This window comes from Mustelus asterias, chromosome 6, assembly GCF_964213995.1.
Source record: "Mustelus asterias chromosome 6, sMusAst1.hap1.1, whole genome shotgun sequence".
Taxonomy (NCBI): Eukaryota; Metazoa; Chordata; class Chondrichthyes; order Carcharhiniformes; family Triakidae; genus Mustelus; species Mustelus asterias.
The window spans coordinates 64426023-64440035 of NC_135806.1; the positions used below are offsets into that span (position 1 = coordinate 64426023).

At 39.7% G+C, this 14013-nt stretch overlaps 1 protein-coding gene across 10 annotated transcripts in view; it reads left to right on the forward strand.

The window, feature by feature from the left end:
• Positions 1-14013, forward strand: part of agtpbp1 (ATP/GTP binding carboxypeptidase 1) — a 239741-nt gene that overhangs the window by 67987 nt on the left and 157741 nt on the right. For all 10 annotated transcript variants that reach the window (XM_078214458.1, XM_078214452.1, XM_078214454.1 and 7 more), the window contains one exon: positions 11340-11407. In XM_078214458.1, coding sequence (XP_078070584.1) covers positions 11340-11407 — 68 coding nt within the window. The remainder of the gene's footprint in view (positions 1-11339; positions 11408-14013) is intronic.

Here is a 14013-nt window from a genome sequence, read left to right on the forward strand (position 1 = left end):
ATCATTAACAAACTTGAATATGTGGCTTTCTATCCCATCATCTGAGTTGTTCTCAACACAGTGAATAGTTGAGATCCTATTACTATTCTTGCAGCATGTCATTGGTCACATCCTACGAATTAGAGCACTGATTCATTATCCCTTCTGCTGCTTGGCCAATTTCCTATCCAGATCAATTCCATGAGCTTCAACTTCAGCTAGCATTCTGAAAATCCATACCACAGACATTCCTGTCCACTACTTTGGTCACCTCTTTGAAAATAAGTATTTCAGTTTTGTCTGGCATCATCTAGCCTTTACAAATTCACTCTGGTTCTCTTTGATCAACTGAAAATGCTCAAAGTTTACGTTTGCTCTAGCCTAAATTATATACTCTAGTAATTTCCTGATAACAGATGTTGGCTAACTGGCCTGTCATTTTCTTGTTTCCCTCTGTCACCTTTCTTAAAGAGCAGGTTGACATGCATAGTTTTCCACTCTAAAGAAGTGTTTCCTGAATAAAGAGAACTATGGAAGATTATAAATAGGTTGTGTGCAATTTTCTCACCCACTTTCTGTAAATTCCTGGGTTTTGTCATTCATCAGTGCCAATATCATAATTTCTGGCATTTTGCTTAATTTCAAAGAGTTTCTGTCCCTGCTTCATTCAGTATTAGTTTCTTCAGGAAGTCCTATATACTGATCTCTGCGTACTTATTCAACAGATCCACCAATTTCTCATTTTCCTGGTCAATTATCAGTTTTCAAAGGACCCACATTGCTCCTGGTTACCTTCTTTATCTGAATATAATTGTAAAATTGTTTTGATTTTTGGTATCCCTTGCAGATTTTTTTCATTTTTTGGGATGTGAGCATTGCTGACGAGGCCCATCCCTCATTGCCCCAGAGAAGGTGGTGACGAAGTGCTGCTTTGAAAGGCTGCTGACCATGTGATGTAGGTAGACCTATAGTGCTGTTAGGGACGGAGTTCCAGGATTTTGACCATTTAGCCATTTAACCAGATCATGGCTGACCTTCCCCATATCCTTTGATGTCATTGGTATCTAGAAATCTATCGATCTCTGCTTTAAATATACTCTCTGATTGAATCATAGAATAGATTCATAGAATTCCTACAGTGCAGAAGGAGGACAATTGGTCCATCATGTCTGCGCCAACTCTCCAAAAGAACCTCCCACCCAGGTCCATTCTATCCCTGTAACCTGGCGCAATTACCATGGCCAACCCACCCAACCTACACATCCTTGGACACTATGGAGCAATTTAGCATGGCCAATTCACCTAATCAGCACATCTTTGGACTGCAGGAAGAGACTGGAGCACCTGGAGGAAACCCACACAGATACGGGCAGTACGTGCAAACTCCACACAGTCACCAAAGGCCGGAGCTGAACCTGGGTCTTTGGCACTGTCAGGCAGCAGTGCTAACCACTCTGCCACCCTGTGGATTGATCCTCGACAGCTTCCTGAATTCCAAAGATTCACCATCCTCTGCTAAAGAAACTTCTAATCTAGGACCCAAATCGCCTGCCACTTATTCTGATACTGTGTCCCTTGATTCTACACCATCCTCCCCCCACCCCAAACCAGGGGAGCATGCTTCCTGAATCTGTCTTATTGAGCCTTGTTTGTTAAAAAAATTCTGCTCCAATGAGATCGCGCTCATTCTTCTAAACTCTGTAGAATCCAGGCCCAGTTTCCTCAATCTCTCCTCATAAAACAATCCCGACATCCCAGGCATTAGTTTGGTGAACCTTTGTTGCATTCCCTCTAAAGCCAGTAGATCCTTCCTTGAGTAAGGAGATCATGTCAAAGGAAGCTTGGCCACCACTATATATCAGTAGTGGAGGGAGTGAATGTTTAAGGTGGTCAATGGGGTACTGGTCAAGCAAGCTGCTTTCTCCTGAATGGTGTTGAGCCTCTTGAGCATTGTTAGAGCTACACTAATCAAGGGAATTGAAAAGTATTCCATCATGCTTCAGACTTCTGCCTTGTAAATTGTGGACAACTTTTTAAAATCAGGAGATGTGTTACTTGCCACACAATTCCCAGCCTCTGACCTAGTGGGTAGGACCTGGGTGGGATTGTGGTCGGTGCAGACTCGATGGGCCGAATGGCCTCCTTCTGCACTGTAGGGTTTCTATGATTTTCTATGATTTCTATGACCTGCCCTTAATAGCCACACTATTTGTAGCATATGATATGTAAACACTGTCCTCATACTATAACTCCTCACTAAAGAAATGTCTGCAAACACTATCTGAGTGGAAAATGGGGTCAACAAAGGCTGTGTCATTGTACCAACTCTCTTAATTTTCCTACACCTCGCCTTCAACAAATTACCCACAAGCATGGAGATAATCCGCAAAACAGATGATACTTTCAGTTCAAAACCAAAACCCCTCCAATCTCACTTCAAAGCTTCAATATTTATCATGCTTCTGTGTGCGCTCACTCAGAAACTGAGCTCCAAGTCATTGTCGACTGATTCCTTCTCAGAAGCATATGAGAAAATGCACCTTTCACTGAACATCCGGAAAACTAAGATCCTCTTTCAACCAGATCCCACAGAAAAACACTTCACGTCATCAAATTAGATTAAGGATGAGTTTCAGGAAAATGTGGATCAATTTCCCTAACTTGGGAGTTGCCATTTGATGAAGGCAGATCGAGATGACAGCATTCACCTTTACCTCCAATTTGCCTGGAAAAGAGCAGAGAAAACAAACGAATTATCTATTTTCCTTTTTATATAAATTTTATTTAGTACCTCTGCTAACCACCACTTCCTGTTGTAATTTAAACCTTAGTACTAGAATAGAATTTTACTCCTTAAACAAAATACTTTAAATGTATATTTTCTGCTAATTTTCAACTGTAAACACTCACTCTAAGAGCACGATGGAGAGGATATAAATAACGAGCTAGGCTTGGGGCCTACAATTGTGTACAGTATTACAGGATAACTGCAGCTGCAGCTGGAGAACACAGCTTGAAAAAAATTCAATTAGAACATCACAGGTAAAACTAAGCTGATTGGCTGGTGAGCAATTGCTCTTTGAGTGTTTACAGTTGAAAATTAGCAGAAAATATACATTTAAAGTATTTTGTTTAAGGAGTAAAATTCTATTCTAGTACTAAGGTTTAAATTACAACAGGAAGTGGTGGTTAGGAGAGGTACTAAATAAAATTTATATAAAAAGGAAAATAAATAATTAGATAAAATAATTGGTTGATTAAAACACATTAAAGATGGCGGGGTAGGTGATGTATTGCGACTATAGAATGTGGGAGCTGCTGGGTGGTGTTCAGGACAGAATCTGGTGCTCAGCCAAAACTTCCTTCACTGCAGCAGCTAAGTTTCTGCTCGTTGGTGAGCTCCACAATGTTGATGGTGGGGGTTTCAGCAAAGGTAATTCTGTTTAATGCCAAGAAGCGGTGATCAGATTATCTTGTTCTGGATGGTTGGAATTTGATATTTGCACGGCACAAAAATTACATGTCATTTTTCAGCACAATCCTGCATGTTGTTCACTTCCTACTTCATGCAAGCATGGATTTCAGAAATTTTTATTTTTATTTGCAACACTCCATTTATGACTAACCCATGACCACTTTGTGCTCCTGCAATCTGGATGTTACCAGAGTTCTCGGAGGAATGTAGGGCTGGAAGAGGTTACTGAGGTTGGGAGGTCCAAAAGGATTTCAATGCGAGGAACAAAATTTCAAATTGAAGCTCTTAACCAACCAGTGCGCATCGGTTAGCTCGGGTGATGGGTGGAAAAGACTGGAAAAAGAGCAGCAGGTTATGGAGTCTATAAGGCTGTCTGTGAAACTATTGGAATAGTAAGAAGGTTACAAAGGCATGGATGAGTATTTCACAAGAGGAAGGGCTGAGGCAGCAGCAGAGGAGGTTGGCGGTTCCTGTGCTAAGAAAGTGTGGTCAGGAACTCAGCCTGGGAACAAATACAATGACGAGGTTTGGAATAGACTTCAGCCTGAAGGTGTGACCTTAAACAGGAATGAAATCGGTGACAGATACAGAGAGTTTATAGGAGGAGGCTAGCATGCTGGTTTTGTTCTTTTTTGTGTTTAGTTGGAGGGACTCAGAGATGATGGAAAGTTAGTTGTTGTCGGGATGCACATGAAACCGGAGGTCATTCCTTCAGGTAATATTGAGTAAATTTTTGTAAGAGGGAAAGAGATGCAGTGGTTCAGGAAGAGAAAACATGGACGTGTCATTTTTCTGGATTAGTATATACAACGACATTGCCATCACTGAACCTGCCACCACCAACATCCTGTGGATTAGCATTGACTAAAACTTAACTGTGGCTGCACAACCAGGTTAGAAGCTAGGTATCCTGAGGCAAGTAATTCACCTCCTGACTCCCCAAAGTCTGTCCATCATCTACAAGGCATAATTCAGGAGTGTGATGGGATACACTCCACTTACCTGGATGAGTACAACTCCAACAACACTCGAGAAGCTCCACACTATCCAAGACATAGCAGCATTCTTGATCGACACCCAATTCGTTCCCTCGACAACCGACGCACAGTGGCAACAGTGTGTACCATTTACAACGTTTACTGCACTGCAGCAACTCTCCTTCAACAGCATCTTCCAAACCCTTGGCCTCTACCACCTAGAAGAACAAGGGCAGCATCACAAATGAATACCACCACCACAAACCCCTCTTCAAGTCACAAACCAATCTGACTTGAAAATATATTAGTGTACCTTAACTGTCACGGGGTTAAAAATCTTTGAACTTTCTCCCTAACAACGTTGTGGGTGTTGAAGAAGGTGCATCATCACTACCTTCTAAGAAAAATATGGATACTGTATTTGAATGGAGCCATTTCAGTACCAGGCTGGTGAAATTAACCGTTTTATTCCTGATGTTTCATAGCTCTTAAAATGTCAATATTTTGAACACTTTGTCTCCCCAGTTATGTTTCACAAAGATGCATTTAAATTAGAAGTAAACAATGCATTGCAATATGTTGCAAGTTTGAAAATCAGTTAATTTTATGTAGATCAGAGATATTAAAACTGATCCATTGTAACAAACAGAGGAAGATGCTGTTGGAGCTTACCTATTGCCTTAGTTCCGACACTTGGAGGAAGGAAACTGTTGACAAATGGTAATTTTCTTCACAGAAAGTCCCTGTACTTGCGTTCCTCTGGACTCATATTTAGCACTTTTTTCTACTTTATTAAAGTGTTTGATTAGTGTTAATATAATCTTTAATATGAAGTAGGTAAACACTGGGTTAAAGGCCCAATCTTGTTGATAAATGAGGCAGCTTGTGGCTTGAGTTGTTAGTTGGACCTTTTCCACATCCCTTTCAGCACAAACATTATTTGTACCCATAGCTTGCTGAAAATGTAAACTGATAATGCCACAGTGAGAGCAGCTTGACATTTGGAACCTTGATTCATAAGAGGCCTAACAGTACATTATCTTAACCAATGAGATTTAAGAATGGGGAATGAAACCAAGGAATGAAACAGGGACTGGGGAGGAGGCTGAGTTAGAATAGATAATTTAGAGACAAATCAGATAAAGAAGATCAAAAGTAAAAGGAGGATTAGAATGAGAAATAGAGGGAAAGAATGATTGGGTTAAGAGATATAGAGGCCAAAAGGAAAATTTAAGAAGAATAATTTAAAATTTAACTAATGTAAGTAGTATGTACTACATTCAGAATTAAGGCTCAACACTTCAAATTGTTTTCATTCTTGGCCAGAAAAGTGGATGTATGAAACTATTTAACACATTGCGTTATGAAGTATGAGCTCTCACTTTCTGCGGTGAGTTTGTTGGCCAGTTAATGTGCATAACAGGCAAGTTCTTAAAGGACCTACCTCTTCATGTGAGACAAATGGCAGAGCATTTGCTGGTGTGGGCAGAGGGCCAGTGGTCCTCCTTGACAGGCGCTATGACCTTTTGGAGCTGCCCCAAGATATTAACCATCCCACTCGTTGCCCTCCTCCCATGGCCTCAAGCCCCAGCTTCCCCCCACCCCCCAATGTGTCACATGGATTTGTCACCTTGGTACCTGGTGGAACCCCCCAACCATTCATAAATGTTCCAATACTATATGTCCAAAATTCTAGAGAACTGTCAGCCTCTGGCCAACAACTCTAAGGTCAGACCTGTTGATCCAGAAGGGTGTTTTCTCACTTCCAGTCTATTAAGTTGGCTATTAAATGGCTATGGGGCAGCTGGTGTACACCATGCTTTTCAACCAGGCAAGGGGGAAATCCAGTTACTCTTACAAGTCAGTCTTACCATTCAGATGACGCTCCAGTGTTTACAAACTCGAGCAGCTCAGCTGTTGTACTATAATGGCCATAACCCTAGGTTATCAAAGCACAGAACGACCCTGAGTGCAGCTGAACCTAATTCTGCTCCATTCTGTCAGTGTTAGTTAACTTTCTTCAATAGTTGCATCTTGTATGGCATCCTTGCATGTACCTTGGCTTTATAAATGATGAGGTAGAAAGACCATATATTAATCTACTATATGTATTTTTTAAAATCATCACTCCGTATGCATCACTCATTTATATTTTCACAGAATTATTTCTTGTTGTGGAATTTAATCCCCTAAAGCCCCAGAAAAAAATCTCAGTACCATTTACTAAAAATAGAATTTGAGTTGTTCAGTCATTGTAAATATTTGGCTCTGCGTGGCATAAACATCCATGTTATCATAAAACATTGAATCCTCTGAAGATCATGAGCAATACATGGGTGATTTTCTTGTTAAAAATGATAAGTTGCATCTTTCTGTATTTGTTTCTATTAGTCCTCATCCTAAAATTAATGAATCTCTATTGTAAATTCCTATAACAGTGAGCCACAGAATTGTTATAGAAGGTGGCCATTTGGCCCATTATTTGCACTGGCTCTCTGAATGAGCTTTATGACTTAGTGCCATTTTCCTGCCTTTTCCCCAAACCCTTGTACATTGTTTCTATTCAGATCATCATTGATTGCCTTCTTGAATGCCTCGATTAAACTTGCCTCCCCCGCACTTCCGAGAAGCGCATTCCTGACCAAAACTACTCATGTTAAAACGTTTGTTTTCACATTGCACTTTAAATCTGTACCCTCTTATTCTTAATCCTTTTACGAGCAGGAACAATTTCTCCCTATCTACTCTGTCCAGCTCTCTCATTTTGAACATCTCTATCAAATCTCCTCTTAAACTTCTCCAAGGGAAACAGTCCCAACTTCTCCAATCTGTCTACATAACTGAAGTATCTAATCCTGGAGTCATTCTCATGAATCCTATCTCCACTGTTTCTAATGCTTTCACATCTTATCTAAAATGTGGTGCTTGGAACTGGATGCAATACTTCAGTTGAGGTGAAAATAGTTTTTTGTACAAGTTTGACATACTTGTACTCTATGCCCCTATTAATAAAGCACAGGATACTATAAGCATTATTAACTGCTCTCTCTGTCTGTTCTGCCACCTTCAATAATTTATGCACATATACACTCATGTCCCTCTGCTCCTGCACCCCCTTTAAAGTTATACCACTTATTTTGTATTGTCTGTTCATATTCTCCCCACCAAAATGCATCACCTCACACTTCTTGGCATTGAACTGTATCTGCCACCTCTGCCCATTCCCAACAACTTGTCTATATCCTTTTAAAGATCTACACTGACCTCTTCACAGTTAACAATGTTTCTCAGTTTTGTAACATCTGCAAATTTTGAAATTATCCCCTGCAAACCAAGATCTAGATCATTAATATACATCAGGAAAAGTGAGAGTCCCAATACTAATCCTGGGGAACTTCATTATTGACTCTCCTCTTGACTGAAAAATATCATTTGACCATTACACATTCTCTTATTATTCAGCCAATTTTGTTTCCATGTTGCTACTGTCCCTTTTACTCTATGAGCTATGACTTTTTTCAAGTCTGTTGTATGGCATTGTATCAAGTGCCTTTTGAAAATCCAATTCAACAGCATTACCTTTATCAACCCTCTGTTACCTCTTCAAAAATTCCAGCAAGTTAGTTGAACACAAGTTTCCCTTAGAAATCCATGCCAGCTCTTCCTAATCATTTTCCATGAAATTATTAATTTGATCAAGAATAGTTGTTTCAAGAAGCTTCTCCACCACCAAAGTTAAACTGACTGGTTTGTAATTGCTGGTTTATCCTTATGACCTTTTCTAAACAAGAGCGTAATATTTGGAATTCTCCTGTCCTCTGGAACCTCCTCTGAGACGAGGGGCGACTGAAAGATTATGGTCTGAGCCCCTGCAATTTCCGCTCTCACATCCTTCAATTTCCTTAGATGCATCTCATCTGGTTCCAGTGCCTAATCGACCTTAAATACCGACAGTTTATCTAATACCTCCTCCATATCAACTTTGAACCCTTCTCGTGACAGAGTTTCTTTCTCTGTCACCGTGGCCCTGAGTAGCATTTACCTCCTTAGCAGACACAAAGTATTCATTTAATACTTCAGCCATGCTCCCTGCTTCCAGGTGTAAATTTCCATTTAGGTTCCAAATTTGTCAGTCTCCTCCCTTTACTATTTACATGCCTATAGAAGCTTTTCCTCATAATCCCAGTTGAGTACTCTAATATCCTTTTTAACCCACCCCACTTGAATCTTCACGATTCCACTTGATTCTCAACCTGACACCTGTCATAAGCAAACTTTTTCTTCTTTATCTTGATTTCTATTGCCTTATTCATCCTGGGAGTTCATGATTTCTTCGCCCTACCTTTCCCTTTTGAGGTATACCTTGTCAATGTCTGAACCATATCATATTTGAAGGCAGCCCATTGTTCAGCTATAGGTTTTCCCGCCAGCCTATTGTTCCAGTTTATCCGGCCCGGTTCTGTTCTTGCCCCGTTGAAGTCGGCTCTCTGACTCTGGATTCAATGCTGTCCTTTTCTACCATCATCCTAAACCTTACGAGACAATGATCACTGTCTCCTAACTTTCCCCACTGACACTTGATCTATTTGGTCCACCTCATTTCCAAGATTCAGATCCAGCCATTGTTGGAATGGGCACATACTGCTGTAGAAAATGTCCTGAACACAATCTAGGAATGTTTCTCCCTCTCCGTCTTTAATACTAAAACTGTCCTGCAGTCTGTATTTGGGTAATTAAAGTGCTCCATTATAACTGCACTATGATGTTTGCATCTTGTAATTTCATTATAAATTTGTTCCTCTACACAATTTCCACTCATTTACGATCTATAAACTACACCGAGTAATATAACTGCACCCTTTCTGTTCCTTAGCTCTAGTCAAAAACGTTCTGTCCTTGAACCCTCTGGAACATCCTCTTTCTCCAGCACAGCAATGCTCTTCTTAACCAATACTGTCACCCCCTCATACTTGTGTTTACAATGATCCAGACTTGGTTGTCAACAGCAAATGTTTACAACTGCTCAAACTTTTCATGGACCTCTGAGTAGAAATTTCTGGTCAGTGAACATTTGAAACAGTCTGGTGCCCTCTACAGGGAACAGTGGACTTGTTTGAAGAAGGCAAGAAAGAACATGTAACCTCAGCCAATCATATTGAAGGATTGTCAGAGTCATGCAAGGTTTAACCTAGGAAATTAAGTTCAAATACTTATCAGTATAAAATCATGTACAAAATGTGAGTGAGGAATAAAATGGAATATAGAATCAAGGAAATACTTTTAAATTATTTTAACTTTTTAAAATCATGTATTACAATCTGAAGAAGTTGAGATGACGATATTGATACTGTGCCTTGAAGAAATGTATTTGTGTCATGTTCCTTGTAAAGGAGATGTTAAGAATCAACTCTGTTAAACAGTGCCGCTTTGTCTGCTCCAGGCAGCCCACCTGCTGAGAATGCAGAGAATATTTGCTCCTTGTTATTGGGGTGTTTGCTTTAATCTGAGCTAATACAGTTTTGTTTTTTTTGGTTGTCCACTGGAGTTTCAGAAGTATGGTTTAATTAGGTTGATTGACAACAACACATTATGTGTTGATGGGAGGAGCTCAGTTTACAGAGAGACAAGCAGGCAGTTTCTCTTTGAATTTTGTAAGATCCGGAAGCGCTTCTCTCTTTCTCTGGAGATTGAACCCGCTAGAAAATGGGTATCTCTCTCTAGAGGTGTCCTGGAGGTTTGGGGACTGGCAACCCACATAGGCCTGTGTGTTTTTGCTAACTGATTCTGAAGTGGAGTTTAAGGCTATGAGGAATATTGCTTACATTGGAACCAAGAGATAGGATAGCAGTTAAGAATTGTGTCTTGTCATGTTTAAGTATTTCAATTGTTAACAGTTACGCTAATTTTTGTTATAGTTAAAATGCATTGTTAAGTAAAGTTTGTTTTAATAAAAGCTCCCTAGTGGGTCAATATAATCCCATCTGGAGCGAAACACCTTATCCTCACACTACTGCCAAAAATCAAAAATAATTGGGATCTAGTCTAACTTCATAATATAGCTTGGAGTTTCTGATGCAGTCCCTAACAGAGACTACGCTTGCAATTAATTTTAAACGCCAGAAGTGTTTTTTTGCCAATAATTAAAATTTGCCACTCCATTAAATGTTTACTTGTGCTTGAATGGATAAGCCCTAACTTTTTCTGCTGTGTTCAGTGGACATCTATTGGATAAGTACAGTAAATTCATGACTCTGCATGCATTTTAATGCCATGTCTATCGGAGAGGTACTAGCATAGCAAAACTTGTGTATTAGTCAGGTGAATCAGACAGTGACTTCTGGATTTCCTCATTTAGCTGTGCACCTGTAATTGCCAGAAATTACAGCCAATTTATTCCATAATAATGGTGAATGTTGATAGCCTCGCTGACGATTAAATCGGGGCTTATATAGTTTTTTGCTCACCAATGATGATGTTTTTCAAGTTATTTCTTTTGCATTTTTCAATATATGATCTATCCAGCTTGTGTTCACAGTAATCTTGTATCTAGATTAAGTAAACAGTAGAGCATGCATGAAGACAAAGAACTATAATGAATTCACAATGAAGGCAAGTGAGAAAAACTGGATATCAGAATCTGGTACTTTGCTTAGAAGCAAAACTGCAGCTACTGTGTTTGGGATCATATTTTATTTCTGATGTTGATATTTTGTTAGCTTGAAGTTTTTCAATTCAGCTCACCAACAATAAATTATTGCATGAAATAATTCAAATTGGGTACATTTAATGCAAAAACTAATTCTCCGGTACTTACACACTTTTCTTAACAAACACTTGTGTATCAATCGCTATTATTTGTGATATTACCAATTATTTTGCATCATTTAATGATTGATTTGAATTTGCAGAAAGAACGAAGAAAGATATAACAGCCAAGGGTTCAACTGGAATGGAAGTAATCTTGTCAACACTTGAGGTAAACGGCTTTTATTCTTATTTCCTCCTAATACTGTGGGTACTAATCGAAATCATAGGAATCTTTTGCTGAAAGGATGAAAGAATCTATTCTCAGTAACTTGTTTTCCTGCATCCTACAGAGATGCACACATTCATAGTGATATTGTAGATATGCAGGATGCTGTACATTAAACTCGCAGACTTGAGGATTTCAGAAAAAAGGTTTTGTAATTTCCATTATGGAAAAGGAAAATGTGATTTTGACCTAACACATTTAAAAAGTTCTTTAGAATAATAATACAGCTCTCTCTTGTGCAAGTATTGCTGCTTAACGCACGCATTTTCCATGCTGTTTCCTTGCAAGGAGAAATCAAAAAAATGTTCTTCAGGTTATGACATACTGGAACAGAGCACTGTTCAGAGAATCTGAAAATACAGTCGTTTGCTAATAAGATCATTTCAGCTTCGTTGTGGGATTGTAACTGGATGACTATCTGATACATTCAGGAAAAAAAACTGTGCATTATACAACTGTTACCTTCATTGTCATGGAAAGATTGGCAAAGTCCCAGATGAACCATCACACAGGAATATTTGATTGTGTAATATCTGTGTATAGGTGCAGCCATTTTGTATTTTGGCCCATTGAACAGAATTGGCTGCCCAAATACGCCTTTGGGTTTAGCAAGTTGTGCCTAAGCTTCCAAGTGATTGTAATCACCATTTTCTTTACCACGGACTAGAAAAGGAGGACACCATTTTCAAGGTTCCTTTAGCATTTAAATTGGAAAGCTCTTCAGCGCCTGTTTAGAACAGTCCATTTTCTTCTTAAGAATTGACCCGAATACCTGGGAATAATTGCCTTCCTTGCCCTCCCTCCTGTTCTGACATTTAGTAGTACAGAACTTGAATATTGCTGGAAAAAAACCTTTTTTTTTAAGCTTTTCATCTTGCACTCATCAGGAAATTTCTGTCTGCAAAGAACAGGGTCCTGTGTATTAATATACTTATCTTCCAGTACATGCAAGTAAATGCACCACACTGCAAGCCTGACTGAGTAGAGTATATCTGAATAAGAAGCAACTCTTCTGATCTGGTCTTCATAGTGGGGAGGTCAGAATCAACTGGACCTGGAAGTATACTTTGCTAAAAAACTGGAGTTCAGTTCAAAAGTTTCTTAGGTCCCTCAAAAAAGAACCGTTCTGTACTACTACTCGTTGTTAAAAATGCAACAAGCTGTGCAAAATGCAACTTCAGTATTTTTCTCACTAAGCGTGTGAATATTTTATTTACACACATTGGCCGGAATTTATTGTAGATCATCCAGGTTCAACCCGCCGTGAGAAAGCTGTTACCTTTTCAAGTGGTAACAACGCTATTTAAATGCAAATAGATACTTAAATGGACAGCATCAGGCCTCCGACAGAATCAAGTCCCCTTTGGAAAATTGACCTCCGGTCAGGGTTGTAAAAAACATGTTGCATGGCTATTTCAATCTTAAGAACATAAGAACTAGGAGCAGGAGTAGGCCATCTGGCCCCTCGAGCCTGCTCTGCCATTCAATAAGATCATGGCTGATCTTTTTGTGGACTCAGCTCCACTTGCCCACCCGCTCACCATAACCCTTAATTTCTTTACTGTTCAAAAATGTATCTATCCTTGCCTTAAAAACATTCAATGAGGTAGCCTCAACTGCTTCACTGGGCAGTGAATTCCACAGATTCACAACCCTTTGTGTGAAGAAGTTCCTCCTCAACTCAGTCCTAAATCTGCTTCCCCTTATTTTGAGGCTATGCTCCCTAGTTCTAGTTTCACCCGCCGGTGGAAACAACTTCCCTGCTTCTGACTTATCTATTCCCTTCATAATCTTATATGTTTCTATAAGATCTCCCCTCATTCTTCTGAATTCCAATGAGTATAGCCCCAGTCTACTCCGTCTCTCCTCATAAGCCAACCCCCTCAACTCCGGAATCAACCTAGTAATTCTCCTCTGCACCCCCTTCAGTGCCAATATATCCTTTCTCAAGTAAGGAGACCAAAACTGTACACAGTACTCCAGGTGTGGCCTCACCAGCACCTTATACAGCTGCAACATAATCTCACTGTTTTTAAACTCCATCCCTCTAGCAATGAAGATCAAAATTCCATTTGCCTCCTTAATTACCTGCTGCACCTGCAAACCAACTTCTTGCGATTCCTGCACAAGGACACCCAGGTCCCTCTGCACAGCAGCATGCTGCAATTTTTTACCATTTAAATAATAGTCCATTTTGCTGTTATTCCTACCCAAATGGATGACCTCGCATTTACCAACATTGTACTCCATCTGCCAGATCCTCACCCACTCACTTAGACTATCTATATCCCTTTACAGACTTTCAGCGTCCTCTGCACACTTTGCTCTGCCACTCATCTTCGTGTCATCTGCGAATTTTGACACACTACACTTGGTCCCCAACTCCAAATCATCTATGTAAATCGTAAACAATTGCGGTCCCAACACTGATGTCTGAGGCACACCACTAGTCACTGATCATCAACCAGAAAAACACCCATTTACCCCCACTCTTTGCTTTCTGTTAGTTAACCAATCCTCTATCCATGCTAATACATTATCCGTAATAC